General features: G+C 48.1%; 1 protein-coding gene across 3 annotated transcripts; it reads right to left on the reverse strand.

Moving 5' to 3' along the window:
* Positions 1 to 7341: 7341 nt before the first annotated feature.
* On the reverse strand, positions 7342 to 9664 carry LOC308038006 (tubulin beta-2 chain; the record flags this gene model as incomplete). Of its 3 annotated transcripts, XM_080340196.1 has the most annotated exons (4): positions 7342 to 8402; positions 8607 to 8717; positions 9000 to 9108; positions 9608 to 9664. In XM_080340196.1, 4 exons carry the CDS (start codon positions 9662 to 9664, stop codon positions 7342 to 7344), a joined length of 1338 nt encoding a protein of 445 aa, XP_080196322.1. The 3 variants fall into 3 exon arrangements, with proteins under 3 accessions (XP_080196322.1, XP_080196324.1, XP_080196323.1); XM_080340198.1 differs by lacking the exon at positions 9000 to 9108 and having other exon boundaries at positions 8607 to 8709; XM_080340197.1 differs by lacking the exon at positions 8607 to 8717.
* Positions 9665 to 15741: the final 6077 nt, after the last annotated feature.

Below are 15741 nucleotides of genomic sequence, written 5' to 3' on the forward strand. Positions count from 1 at the left end.
TTGCTCAGGCATGTATATCAGAGACCACATGACTTTCTGAGTCTTTCTGTTGGTACTGGAATGAGCAGGCTCTCTTCATTAGCTTAGCGTTTGCCTTCTACCTGGTAACTACGATACTTCCACTTGATAAGGACTGTCTGAGTTCACCTTTGGAACCTGATGCTTAATTGTAATGTGTATTAAGATAGAAGAAGATTTCTGCCAGCAAGAGGGTGGAATAATCATGAAGGTATTTTTAATTCTAGTAATAAAATACAGAAAAGGAAAATCTATTTTTAATTCAAAATTACATCCCACTGCAGGCACTAGAAGTAGTTAAATACTACAATGCTGAGCATGCTTTTATGAATGAGTGAAAGCAGTTTCATTGTAGAATCCTCTGTACTTGTGTTTATTGTACCTGGGGGGGTTGTGTATTTAGCTAAGAACAAAAGAGGAGAGAGGATGAGTGTGAGACAACATCACATTACAAACCAATTAAGGGCACTGTCAATTCTAAAATGATCCATGCTTCTTTTGAGGGAAGAACTGTTTCTTCATGAACCTAATCTTTCTCTCACACCCTATGGTTTCTCTTGGGAACTTAGATTATAACCTCCAAGAGTCAGGAATTTCTGCAAATATGATTGTACAGGACACAGCAAACAGAACCCCACTCATCTGGCTTTGAAAGCTATTGTAATAAACATGATCACATGTCACAAACTGACTCCAGAAAGGGAAGAATATGTTGATCATCATCAGGCAGTGATTTACTGAGAAGGAAGGCAAAACAATGCAGCCTCTCATTATTTCCACTTGGCACATCAGATGTGATGGGGTAGCAGCCAGATGGCTCCTGCCCCCATCCCGGCTGCATCTACCTTTTAAGATTGCTCAGTAGATGAAATGTCTGCTATCTCGATGAACTGGGTCCTCCAGTCAAGAGATGACTAAGATTCCAGCATCAATAAAAATGAAATGCCGATATCACGTTTTCCAGGGTAGCTTATTTCCTGCACGTCATTGAGAACAGGGCACAGATAGTGACTTTGATGATCTGCTAGTCACCGTTTCTTTTGTTCCCTAGCCTCCTTGTTTTATCTTGCAATCCAATAGTCACTTGTAACTCAAACTGACACTGAGCAAACTCTAAACTTCATCTGGTGATGTCTGCTAAGAGATGCAGTAGTCTGTGGTGGGATTCAATGTATGTTGTTTAAAATGGCCCGGGTTCCTCCTGGGACAGTTCAGAGTGCCATTGCACCAAGTGGCTGGATCTTGCCCTGCTCCCTCCTGCCTGCCCATTCCTCCTCCTTTGCGCCAGTTCTCCCTCTGGCACACTCCCTAAGCCAAGAAAAAGCTTCTTCCCCATCCCTAACTGCGGAGTTTAAGGAGATGAACTGACTGGTAGAGAAGTCAGACATGCCCTGGAGCTACCTAAGGGAAATAGTAACACAAAGGTTATACCCAAAGCAGGGCAAGGGGAATAGGACCATCCTTTTTTGCAGCTTAAGGATACTCAATCAGCCCATCCTATGGAGCTACTCACTTCTGCAAGTGCCAGTTTTCTCAGTGCCCTGGAAATCTCTAATCCAAGTTTTCTCCTTGTCTCCTAGGGTGGAGCTGGAATCATAGCTGGAATTTCCAAAAACCAGCCATACAATGAATTTATTAACTATAAGACCAGCATTATGCTGGATGCAGAGAAGCAGACTGCAAGAAGTCAATGTTTGAATTTCATTCAATGTTTGTAAAGCTTGTTGTGAGACCATCTGAATTCTGCTTGAAAACCCTGTTTAATTATTCACTATGAAGGCAGGCAGTATCTTTCTATTACATTCATGGAAAATGTGGAAATATTTTTCAGTACAAAGCAACAGAGAACAGTTTCATGAACAAGCTACACAACCTCTGCCAGGGTAGCCATTTTGTCCTCTGGAGCAAGTGTTTTTACATTCTGTTTAAGCTAGATTATTATTAACATTTCTTTTTGAAATTATAGAGGCATTCTTACCAACAAGAAAAGAAAATATTCCTTAAACTTACCAAGGAAGCCATGTGAGAAAAATAATCTGATTATAAAAGATTACATACAGATAAATTGACACCAGCTAGAAAATCTCTACCATACAAAATCAAACACTAATAAACAAGAATTTAACAAAGCTAGCTTGCTAGCTTGATTTCCTCCCTTATGAGTGCAATTCTGCCCATAAGGGAAAAATGATACTAAGTGGGGAAGAGGGAATTACCTACTCTTATGTATATTTATATATCTATATATATACATATATATATATTCTCTCTCTTTTTTTTTTTTTTTTTTTTGCTTAGATACTGTAAATAGATAGGAAGGAGTTGTCACCTGCACTGAATGTGTCCTTTGCTGGCAGAATGGGTGCAGGGGGCGGGGAGGGGGTCAGACTTTCACAGCTCCCCCCCAATATCCTCTGTGCTCCTCAGCTTCAAATGCTCAGAGGGCTCCAGCTGGACAAATGTCCAGTAGAGTCAGGGCCGATAAATGTCTTTTTCCAAAATGCACCATGGCCTCAGGCACTTTCCTGTGACCAAATGCTTCCATTTTGCGTTTTCCTGTAGGCAAGCTAAAGACAACAACCGTCTAAAATGGAAGTATCTGAGATCCCATAGACTGCTCTTTCCTGCCTTAATAAATAACAAACAGATCAGAACAGGTGATTGCTGGAGTATCAAAGGCAGGTTCTTAGCATGAACAAATTTTAGAGTGGGAGGGGGAAAATTTTCAAAAATCTTTTTGTAGTCACATACAGGATTAGCTTCTAACAATTATTTATGAATGTTTATTTTGAGTTGGATAAAGGAGGAAAAAATAACCTTATTTGGATTACCTCAGGCACATATATCACATCAAAAGAGTCACGAGCTTTGTTCTGTGGAAACGTAGACGCATCTGAAAAATACACTGGAAGACCGAGAAAGAGATTATTTGTAAATGAGAAAAGAGTGCCTCCCCTACAACAACCAGGTTCAGGGGAACAGCATTACCTATAGCTCCTAGGCAGGCTGCCACATCTGAATGGTCCCTACACATACATGTTCATTATGCTTGAATGTGGAATGGAAAAGTAGAATAACATCCCTCGGGAGAAGGGGTGTGTACCAAATATATGGAGTAGGCACATAATTTTTCCAGAGAGGATTTTTATTTCTGCATAGCTTTAGCAAATAAAAATATTAGGCCTTATTAAGCAGAAAGCATAATTTAAGGTTCTTCAACACTTCTTAAAAAAAAAAAAAAGTAGTAAGACGACGAGTTATGGGCTTTTTGTTTGGTGGGGTTTCGTGTATATGTGTGCATGTATAACTTTGTAATGGGGCTAATAGAGAGTAGCAAAAGATGAAGGAAGCAAGGGGAGAACTCTTTCTGATGCGGAGTATTGCTAGCTGCCCCAACCTTTTCTGGTGAAGCAAGAAAAGGTGTCCCTTCAGGCACCAGAGCTGTGTTTTACAGTAGTGCATTGCAGCACTATCCCTTAAGGACTGTGCCAGTCCATCACATTATATAAGCACATAGTATTTTTGTAGATGTCTAGAAAGATCTACTACAGGTATACTCTTTAGAAGTATGCAGCGTGTGACAATATCATCCATGAGCATATTTCCCTGCACAGAAGATTAGGGATTTGCTGCATTTTTGAAGAGAATTGGCTGGAGAAGAGACCAAAGATCTGGATTATTTTCTTTGTTCAGGTTATAAATCCTATTGCTACTTTGATTTACTGTGCTCTTCACCTCATACCTTCTAGAAAGATATATCTGTCAACAGGGTTGGCCTAAGGTTTGATTCTTAGATTATCACAGTACTGGGACTATTGTGTGTTTAATGCAACCAAATTTCTGATGTATATGGGCACCTCACATATGGTGGGAAGAGGAGAATGGTTATTGCTTCCACTTGACAGACTGGAAAACATCTGTTGGAAAACAGAAATATCTATAGAGAACATAGGCCTACATAAATGTTTTGAAGAACTAGACCATATGTTGGACTATCGTTCCCCGACACCGTTGGTACAATGGCTTATACTGAGGTCACAGAACTAAACAGGGAAGAGAAATTAGGAGACATGGTATCTCAGTGCTACCACACCTCGTATAATTTCTATTTAAATTAAACCTACACAGCAGCTAGCAGCTTTTACGGCCTCATTTAGCTTTACCATCTTGCCTCTATGAGTGGACGTTGTTTGTCTTGGTCAAGACATTCTGCTAATGTGCTTAGCATTAATGAAGGGAACAAAATTCAACAATTCAAAATTCAACAATTCCCACATTCAATGAAGGGAACAAAAAAAAACAAAAAAAAAACCAAAACAAAACAAAAAAAACCAAAACAAAACAAAAAAAAAAAGAGAGATTGTTCCCTTCCCCAAAACCATGAGTTCTAATTGTCAATAGAGGAGAATGCTTCCCTGCAGGCTGCCACTGATCTGTTGAAACAAAAGTATATTGCTTGGTATTATTAATTTCTACCTCAACACAAAAGAGTCTTTGTAAGTGGCTTAAGACGTACACTACTAAGCCTGTGCTATCTATCCTCATTTCTTCCAGACAGTGTACCTCATGCAAGACCTTTAGCCTTGGGGGTGTTGTTCATCACATAAACAAATAAAAATCAACAACCAACAGAGGTTAAGGCAGTCAGATTACCTAATCTGAAATCTTTTCAGTGGTTCTGTGAAACAGAAACAGTGCAACCATGAGCACTTGTGAAGACATCCATTAGTTGTTTGGCATACAGAAGTCTCCATTTTTTACAGTGAATGGTCTTCTGAGAGACAGATACAGCTAAAACTCAAAGATCCAACAGCAAAAGAAATGCTACTGCAGCCCCCAGGCCCAGTGGGACACTCACCCTCCCTTATAGTTTTCCTACCAACGAGTTTTCAGCCTCCCCTCTAAATCTTTCAGTATCTTCTTTTCCTGTATTTCTCACAACTCCTACCAATTTTTTTTTTTAATGATTATGACTAGCAAATAAGCTGTGTAGGATTTATGAAAGGACATGTTTCTGTCTAGGGTATCTCTATTTATGGTTTCTCTTCCTCTAGAAAAAAACAGAATACAAACAACAGCAAGCAATGTAGGATAGTGTCCTAGTTTCTAACAGAGGAGATGCACTGAAATGTGTCACTTGGGTAGCTATTTTTAAGGGTTAGTTATAGACAAACTGTAATTACACTAAGAATTAGAAGCTAGACATGCTGAACACTAGGGGAACCTGCTACAGTCCCATGGCAGAAAAGAAGATCTTTACTATCAAAGATTGGGCTCTCATGTTTTAGTTAAAACTTTAAATTCATTTGCTGGCTCCCCTTCTCAGCTTTACAAAGAAAGCTATATGATAAATGGTTTCAAGTACAACCCAGGTAGGTAATTTCAAGGGAATGTTACTTGGACAACCAGATAAGCTGTTATTTCCCCAAAGGGCTTGGGGCAGCATGTTGTAACTCATTTACTAAAACAACCTCAGTTTGTTTAATGCCTAATCCTAGAACTGCCCAAGCTCTAGGAAATACAAGTACTATTGTGGGTATACACAGTTGTGTTTGTTTGCTGGCAGTTCAGGCAGTTTAAGTGTTTCTCACTCCTCTTCACAGGGTGTACACCAGGGATGAAGCATAGAGATAAGAGAAAAGCTTTAGCAAATGCCTGATTTCCTGTGCATCATCATAGATCTCACCGTAGGATAATAAGCCCATGAGCAAAGTAACAGGGTACACTTAGAGCAGTGGCTGCAGGCAGCAATCAATTAACAGAGCCAAAATGGGCAAGGTATTAGTTATGCACAGTAGTTCCCTTTTAAGTCTTTATTCCAGCAATGCCTTGCAAGCACTCTACTAAAGGATCACAGAAGATGTTGCACACGTGTGGGTACCAGCTCTTTCAGAGCAGGGAGTACTACAGTGATTGTAGCATTGGCAGCAGTTCTCAAAGCAACACTCCCATAAGTGGTGTTTGGGTGAACTAAGGACTAAGCTTACAAATTGGGTAGCTGCGGTACTCCATGGGGGATTTTATTATACTGTTGCTTTGTAGGACTAAGAAGTCTCATAGGCCTTATAACTACCAACAACTGCAGCATAAACTCACACAGGATTCTTGCATCCTTTAAACACATGGCAACACAAATCCCCCCTCCCTCACTGTAAGGAAGCCACACGTACCTCTGCAGATATGCACAACAGGGTGCTGCTGCACTGCTCCCACCTGTCTGAGTAGAGGTCCAGGTCCTGCTGCAGGGACCAAGAGCATCAAACAACAGTCCTGTAAATGCATAACTTGGGTGCAGGAGACAGCTATTATCAGGGTAACTACCTGACTGCTCCAAGATTGCATGGATGCTTGGGGTAGCCTTTTGAGCCATGTTAGCTAGAAATCTGCCTATCACCTCATATATCCTAAAGGGAATCAACTGCCATGAAGAGTCAATCTCTTTACAGTTAAGGACAGCTTAGTGGTTATTTTTGGGAAACACTCAAGAATTTTATGCCTGAAGAAAAAGTCCAGATACATAATCGAGTTGTCTGCTAGGACAGATTCATGCTTCTCTGTGTGGACTTTTCATATTTAAAGAGGAGAACTGGGGAGACAGGACAGCTCAGGACCAAGTAAAATTAGAGGCAGCCACCCACATGCATGTACTACAGGCCCTGGAACTAAGAGTTGCTGAATGGCAGTGGGCAAGCCTGCAGCTATCTTGCCAAATCAGTTTTGACAGCTTGTAATGTGCAATTCAATACCTTCTCACTGACCTCACTACCATGTATGTCCATAAATAGGAGATGCAGGATTCTCAAGCACAGTGTCTTGTTTCTACTAGTTGAGGCAGCTTTCTCCCCAACAATAGATTAGCTGTTAAATGCAGGAATGTCTAACAGTGAAGCCCAGTTCCCATAAATTAGCTACCATCTTAAGGCAAGCAACTGCAGTTTACTCATGCTGCCACATTCATGGCTTGAGAAACCTCGCTTTGAGTTTAAACTTTCACTGAGGTTAAGGATTAAACTGAGAAGTGAAGCTACAGAAAACTACACAAGAGTTATTCTCTTAATCTAAAGAGAGAGAAATAAGGCAGAGGAGACAGTTTAGGACACAAAAAGCCTTTATGTTTGAGAAGTTAACCATTTCAACAGAAGACTCTGAAGTATTTTTGCAACTACTGTTACATTGGACAGTCAAAGATACAAAACTGCTGACAGAAGCAACAGTGGAGAGCACCAAATTAAAAAATGCATGCTTCAGCACAACTGCACAGATTCCTTCTCTCAATGAACACTTGCCTGCTCAGACTATACTTAACTCCTACCAATTTCAACTTCATGCTTCATCCTCCTCTCCTTCCTCTTCAAACTCCCCCTGCTCGTCAGCAGTGGCATCCTGGTATTGCTGGTATTCGGAGACCAGGTCATTCATGTTGCTCTCGGCCTCCGTGAACTCCATTTCATCCATGCCCTCGCCAGTGTACCAGTGCAAGAAAGCCTTGCGCCGGAACATGGCCGTGAACTGCTCCGAGATCCTCTTGAAGAGCTCCTGAATGGCCGTGCTGTTGCCAATGAAGGTGGCGGACATCTTGAGGCCGCGCGGGGGGATGTCACAGACGGCCGTCTTCACATTGTTGGGGATCCACTCCACAAAGTAGCTGCTGTTCTTGTTCTGCACGTTGAGCATCTGCTCGTCCACCTCCTTCATAGACATGCGGCCCCGGAAGATGGCGGCCACCGTCAGGTAGCGACCGTGGCGGGGGTCGCAGGCGGCCATCATGTTCTTGGAGTCGAACATCTGCTGCGTCAGCTCGGGCACCGTCAGGGCTCGGTACTGCTGGCTGCCGCGGCTGGTGAGAGGGGCAAAGCCCGGCATGAAGAAGTGCAGCCGGGGGAAAGGCACCATGTTGACCGCCAGCTTGCGCAGGTCAGCGTTCAGCTGCCCGGGGAAGCGAAGGCAGGTGGTCACGCCGCTCATGGTGGCCGACACCAGGTGGTTGAGGTCCCCGTACGTGGGAGTGGTCAGCTTCAGGGTGCGGAAGCAAATGTCGTACAGGGCCTCGTTGTCGATGCAGTAGGTCTCATCCGTGTTCTCCACCAGCTGGTGCACAGAGAGGGTGGCATTGTAGGGCTCCACCACCGTGTCCGACACCTTGGGCGAGGGCATGACGCTGAAGGTGTTCATGATGCGGTCGGGGTACTCCTCCCGGATCTTGCTGATGAGGAGGGTGCCCATCCCAGAGCCCGTGCCGCCACCCAGCGAGTGGGTCAACTGGAAGCCCTGGAGGCAGTCACAGCTCTCCGACTCCTTCCTCACCACATCCAGGACAGAGTCCACCAGCTCAGCACCTTCTGTGTAGTGCCCCTTAGCCCAGTTGTTGCCAGCCCCACTCTGACCTGGAGGGTAGACCCAAAGCAAGGTGCTGCATTAGTGCCCATGGGAGGAACAGAGATCGTCCCCCTCATCCCACCCCATTCCTCACTTCCACCCCTACTATGCTGTTGGTATTTGGTCCCCCCAGGTCACCTGCGTGCTCACACTGACCCTTCCCTGTGCTTGCAGCTCCTACTTTGAGACTCCTCCATCTCAGCCTCACTTACCAAAGACAAAGTTGTCAGGGCGGAAGATCTGTCCAAAAGGGCCGGAGCGCACAGAGTCCATTGTGCCAGGCTCCAGGTCCACCAGGATGGCCCGTGGGACATACTTGTTACCTGCAGGAAGAACCAGCGCCAGCGTTACAACCCCACAGTCGGCAGCCAGCGTCACAGGAGCCCTGCTGTGCTCCCTTCCGCCTCCCCAGGACACGGAGGGTGAGGGAAATTGGAGGGAAGTAGTTGGGGATGGGAATACAAAGCAGCTGTTACAGCTGTGCTAAGAGGTTACCCGCTGTGGAGAGGGCTGGGGCAGAGCCCCCATGGCAGAAGGCAGTGAGGACACCCTGCCTGTCCCCGCAACAGCACCGGGCCGGGAAGCTTGTTATAAAGGGGCGTTACCAGTGGCTTCATTGTAGTAGACATTGATCCTCTCCAGCTGCAGGTCGCTGTCCCCGTGGTAGCTGCCAGTGGGGTCAATTCCGTGCTCATCGCTGATGACCTCCCAGAACTGCGGGGACCATGGGAGGGACGGGGGTGGGTCAGCGCCACCACGCCCCGCCCGCGCCCCCTGGCCAAAGTCTCTCGACGTGGCAGGCGGGGATTCGCCGCGTGTGGGGGGGCAGCCCCCGCCAGACGCGGCCACTACCGCGCCCCTCACCCCACCCATCGCCGTGAGGGGTGTGGCACCGGCTCGGTGCCCCTGCCCCCACAGGGCCAGGACCCCTGCAGACCGCGGGGGGCACATAGATGGCATCGCTGCCTCCTCCCCACCCAAGATGCGCCGCGCCCAAGCCACGGCAGCCACCCACTATCCCCCAAGAGGCGACAGCCGGGCGCCGCCACGCGTGGACCCTCCCGCGACGGGGAGAACCTGGCGGTGCTCCGCAGCGGGAAAGCGAGTGCTCCCAGCAGCGCTCTCCCTGGGACACGCGGTGCCCGGCTGAACGGGCACCACCCCGGACCTCGACCCGGAGCCCCGGGCAGACGGCTAGGGAGTCGGCCCGTACCTTGGCGCCGATCTGGTTGCCGCACTGCCCGGCCTGGATGTGCACGATCTCACGCATGGTGCCGGTGTCCGACGCTGCCCCTCTCCTGCTGCTACCGCTGCTGCCTTCACCGCCCGCTCCCGCACTCGCCGCTGCAGCAGCCGCGCCCCACACCGCCCCTTAAATTGGGCGCCGCGCTCCGCCCTGCCGGTGACGTCATGCGGGAACGCCGCGGAGCCAATGGGAGTTCGGCGACGGGGCGTGGCTGCGGTATTGTCTCCCGCAGCGGGCGGTGTGGTACGGCACTAGGGGTGTGGCCAGGGGCGGGGCTTTCCCGGGGGGCCGCGGCGGACCGGTGCCACCGCCCGCCGCCGGCCCGATTCGTCGCTGACAGCGGGGACAAAGGCGCGGAGCACGGCGGTGGGGCCGGGGGATCTGCTCGGGGGGTCCATTCCCCGGCCAGGGTCCCGCCCGCCCCGGGGCTTTGCTGGCCGCCCATGTGTGAACCGGCCCCGCCGCCGCGCTGCTGGTGGCCGCCGTCCCTCCGCCTTCCTACGGCCGCCTCAGCCTTTTGTTCCCCAAGACAAGCAGCTCTCCCTGCCGCAGCAGCGGGCGTTGCCGCGCAAGGCGGGGGGAGCCCGACACCTCCCACCACCCCCACCCTGCGTCGGTGCCGCCGTTCACGCGGCACCGGTGGGAGACTCCGCTCCCCATCGCACCCCCTCCATCACCGACCGCCGGTGATTGCCGCCCCCCTGCATGCACCGGCTGTCAGGATTCCCACGCCCTGACCCAGTTCATTTACTCCCGGCAGGACAGGGGTGGGTTTCACCCCAATACAGGCTGTGCGGTGTAACCTGCCGTCCGCCCACGCTGCCCGATAACCAGCCGTCCCCCGGGCCATCCCTGCCTGCCGCTCCCCCGGTGCTGAGCTCAGCTTTTTTCTCCACCTAAAAAGGTCGGTTTAGTTCCCGTAGCTGGGCCAGGAGCCGCTCTCTAGCAAAGCCACCGGCTCCCCGCTGTTCCCCGTCCAGCTGCGACCACCAGCGACCCTCAGCTAGACAATAGACAACGCGGGTGCTCCTGAGCAGGGCTCAGGGAGTATTTTCTCTGAGCTCTGCAGCAATCAGGTCCTATAAACTCTCAGCACGTTGTCACCTCGTTGCAGATTTACACATGGTAAGAGATGAAGAAAGGCGAGGAGCTGGAAATTAGGAGCGGGGGGGGCAAGGCAGGTTTGAACAAGAGCGCCCGAGAGATGCTCTTCCAGGGTTAATTTCGAGCAGTGCGGTGTGGCACCGCGGTCATTACCAGGGCGGGAGAACCGGCGGGCAGAGCACATGCCCACGCCGCCGGAGGAGTAGGAGGTCGGGGGAAGGAAGGGCATGGGAGGGCGGCATGGTCCGCACCCGACCCGGGGCCCTTCGGTTCGGTCAGCGCGGCGTGTTGGCTCCTCATCGGTACCGCCTGCTTCGCAGCACCGTCCGGATCAGCGTGTGCGGCGATGGGAGGGTGCGGCTCCCATGGGAGGCTGCCCAGAGCCCCGGCAAGGGCAGGCAGGCTCCCCGCCAGGCTGTACTCCGCTAAACACGGTTTTAGTGACCCTCTGTGTCAAGGCTGCAGCTATTCTAGAGGTACAGATAAAAGCTCATCACCATTTCCAGCGCACATTTCTTCAATATACTCTTTTCTTTGTTCTATCCATGTGCCGATGCCCCTAATCTTTCTAACCTCGTTTGTGCAGATCGATAACCCTGCCTGTGGATCACTCTAGGTCTAATTTTACATTCTTTCAAGGCAATCAGCAGAACAACCCGTTTTCGTCTGATTGATATGCCAAAGCATCCACACCTTTCTTTTGTTCACCTTACAGGGAGAAGGCATCCCAGCTCCAAAAGGGGATGCTGGATAATACAGGTTTGTCTCTGGTTTGTCTCTTCTATAATGATTCTGAGAAAAATGCACTCCCTGTAAAATCTGTTTTTACTGGTCTAAGCCAGGAGCAATTTAATTATTTGGTTGACTACGCTTCACAAACAATGTGTAGCTTTAATTCCAAGTGAACTTTTTTTGTGGCATGTTAACTGCATAATCAACATCCACATCTATAATTACTTGTTTAAAAATAACTTGCAGATTAGCAACTTCAGTGGGCCACTGACCGCTTCAGGTAACGATTCAAAGCAGTGCCAGCTTTTCCTATGGCTGCAGTGGGTGTGTTCCTGAAAACACAGTCACAGCTAAACTCAACTAGAGCAGAGCTGGTGCAAAATATAGGTACCATGAGTGCTTGAAACTATGATTTCCAAGTATTCTACGTATTGTACAGTGCATATTAGTTATTTACTAGAAGAATTATTGACATTTCAGCGTGAAAGGGAGCAGCTGATTTTTACACATCCTCCATACCTATGTTAAGCTCATTCCTAACAGCTTGGGGTTTCAAAGGAAGCCATTTTAAAATCCAATTCAAGTAAAACAGATTATTAACACCAGAGGAAAGAAAACCACCCCAACTGCTTTATCTTAAAATAAATTAATTCACATTTTTGAAGGCGGAGGGATTCAAATATATCTTCTGTATAGAACTTGTTGAGACTAGAAGAAAAAAAAATGTGAAATGCTATTTTCTAAAATAAATAGCTGCATTACTGAGGGATGAGGGAGGAAATCCAGGTCTAGCTTCTCTGCAGCCCCCAGACAAGACACTTTACAGGTGAACAGCAGCCATTCAGATCACTTTGGGACACTTCAGACAAGGTCCAGCTTAATTCAAAGGTAAGCATTTGAACCAGAAGGTTTCCAAAAGGTTCAATATAGCTTATTGAAAATTACTTGCAGGGAAATGAACTGTTCAGCTGTTAGCTGCCAGTGCCTCTCCTCACTCTGTATTTGCCTCACATCCGTGTGTCTGTCAGCACAGCCCCTGCCCCAGCCCCGGGCCGACCCTGGCTGGATTCCTCCATCCCCAGTCACCCCGGCAACCGTCTCCCCCGGCCCCCGCCTTCCTGCAGAAACGAGCTGCACAAAAAAGAAAGGAACAAAAAAACGCTGCAACATTTTCACTCGCCCGGCTGATTTCCCAGGGTGTAAAAGCAGCGTGGCTACGAGAGTGCAGAAATGGTGGCAGGGAGGGTGAAATACTGGGTCATAGGGTTATTCCGCAGCCATCCTCGCTGGATGTACAAGAGGAGGAATAATGTGACTTCAGTCAAGAGTTTGTTTAATGAAGATCACAGGATCAACACAGTTTTATCCAATGTATCCTCTCCTCGCTCTCATGGTTCCCATCCTCCCAGCTACTGGGCTGGGTGTGATCACTCTCAGAGCCTCTGCCTTAAGCTACTGACATGGTCACTGATGAAAGTCCCAACTCACTTGCAGGATGAAGAAGGTTGCAACAGCCAGCTAACTAAAGCCCAAGGGAAGGACTCAGTCATTTAACTTCATAGTAAGAAATATGTGCATTTGTGTGATGTACTGCAGCATGGTTTATGGGTCATTAGAACATTTTTCCTAGACAATCCTCTTCCTTTCAGAGAGCATGCACCCATCTCATGACTCAGCATCCTATTTCATGGGTCATGTTCTTGTTTGTGGCTACTCCCAGAAGGATGTCAGTGACTGAAAGACCTTGAAGTTATGTCCAAACCCCCAAGAGTGGCACCTAAGCTTTCTATATCTTGAGAAATGGCATGCTGCAGTACATAAAAATGAGAAAGAAGTTTGAACCGTTGCAAGTTGTGGTCCTACACCATGAACCAGGCTAGACAGTAGATGACCTGCATCTAGGGCAGCTCATTAGATCATTTAGGGCAAACCAACATTTTGTGTCATTGTATCTCAGAAGAGGGCCAGGGAGGGGCAAGCCAGGAGGACCCTGGGTACATTTAGGAGGACTTCAGGGTGATGCCCACACAGAGGAAGTATTTTGTATCTATGCAAACAAAATTTTTGTTGAGGGTCTCAATTTCTGTGTGCCTTCTTGGGTTTTGCATACAGGTTGTTTGGAGGCTATACCAATGGCTGGACAAACCTGTGCCAGCTGGTGGGAAAGGACAAGAAGCAGTCAAGGCTGGTAGCAGCCATGACTATGTGCTGTGACCCTCGGTAACCTTGTCCTGTCTGTAACCTGGCCCAGCTGTAGAGTCTCTGCACAGCCTCTCCAGAAAGTTGCTAAACTATGGGAAATTCAGCAGCGCAGCACCATACCCAGTAAGAAAAGGCAGAACTGCAGGCAGAGAGCATGATTATCATCAGCAGCTCAAATACAGGGAAGGATCAACACCAGCATGGAAAGCTGAGAGATCCTAAAGGAAGGAAACAGGTTGGTGGCAAAAAACCACAGTGTGTCAACACTGAGGACATGGAGAGCAGCAATGCGAGCAGCAAAGACCGGCTTGGCTCCTCCTACCCACACCTGCCCAGCCAGCATGCCAGCAGCTGTCCCTGTCCATCAGTGCAAGGCTCAGATCCCAGAGCCCATCCAAGCCACAATACCCAGGATGGCTGGTGGCGTGTGCCCAAGTGCCCAATGGGATGCACAGCAGAGAGAGCTGGTCACACCACTGGCAGCGGCCCCACACCTGCCCAGCAGCAGGGTGGGCTCTGCTCACCCAAGAAGTCCCAGCAGAAGAGACCCTGGTCATGGCCATGCTGTACTTGTAGCCCCAGGCCCACCTGGGCAGCACCCCAGGGAAGCAGGGGCACCCCTCTGGTGCTGCCACAGTTACCAGAGGGCTCTAGGGCTGGGACTGCTGCCCCACAGCTCCTGTTGGTGCTGCCCATCTTGGGGCATCACTGGCCTTGGCAGGAGTGAAGCTGGGAAATGCTTGTGTCGCCTTTTGGGGCTGCTATGCATCTTCCCCACAACTGGCTTCAACCAGATCACGGGATTATTTTTTTCTCTTCTATTGCTGCTGCTGCAAGCCAATGTTTCTATTTATTAGTTAGAAATATGTGAATGTTTCAGTTTTGCTGAGAGCACTGTCTGCACCTGCCTGCTCACCAGCTACTCATTATTAGACAAGGTAAAGATTACTCTAGCAAAAGAAAAGCTGGAGCAAGACTGTCAGCTGGAATCCCGCTCAGCACTCTCAGTGAGGAAAACCCCCAGCCTCAGATTAAGGGCTATCCCTCTGGCACCTTGTCAGCAAAAATTACAGCAGTAAAGAGTCCCAAAGAAGGCTCAGAGGGTCACACTGGCACCATGCGACACCTTTCATGTGCATAGCATCATGTGTCGTGAACTTCATCCACTTGAGCAAATGCTGGACCTGTCACAGCATTATTTTTTGTTTCACCTCATTCACAGTAAGGTTTACAGGTATGCCCTTCTATAAGCAAAAATAATTCAAGCATCTAATTAATGTCTCAGACTGCATTTAATGTATGAGAATGTAAACCACAGAAGTGCAAAATAGAGATGAAAAATGGTTTCCTTAATTGGGAAATTATTGAATGACGAAGAGCAAAGGGCAGGTAGGAGGTGAAGGGCAGTTTTCCTGCAATCAGGTGAGTGCTGATGAGAAACTGAGCTGCTCTCTAATAAATCTGCTTGCCTGGCCACCAAACATGACAAGATGCTGTATGGATGCTGGGGTCCCCGAACCAGTGACAGGAAGGCATTTTGATTCCTGTGTGCTCGGCTCTCCAGGCATAAATATTAATAAGGTTCCAGCCTCAGTGCTGCTGCTGATGCAGCTGTTTCTACATTCATGTGGAACAAATTCAGTAAATGCAAAAGAGCAAGGCATGAAAGAAAATATTCACTTGCTCGCCTAAGTTATTCTTGAAATCTGCCCTTGGTCCTTTCTTCCCTAAGCTGGATATCTGTATGTGTATATGTGTGTTCAGGCTGAACTGAGATCGAGCAAATTTGCATCGTTTGAGGATCTGTTTGCAAATGGCAGCATCACAGGGTAAAACCACCTCCCGACCCTCATTTGCAGTCGTGGGGTCAGAATCTGGAACAGCAGCGATACAGAAACTACATGCCTAGCAAACACTCCTTTTTGCTTTGATCCTTCTTGATTAAACGTTTTTTCTTTCCACCCCATGGATTCATCCCTAAAACCCTGATAGCAACATGCTGCCCTTTGTCATTACCAAGTCGAGTTTCTACTGAATCTATTGCCTTGCTTGGCCAGCTGGAA

Source organism: Nesoenas mayeri (genome assembly GCF_963082525.1).
Source record: "Nesoenas mayeri genome assembly, chromosome: 2".
NCBI classification, from domain to species: Eukaryota; Metazoa; Chordata; class Aves; order Columbiformes; family Columbidae; genus Nesoenas; species Nesoenas mayeri.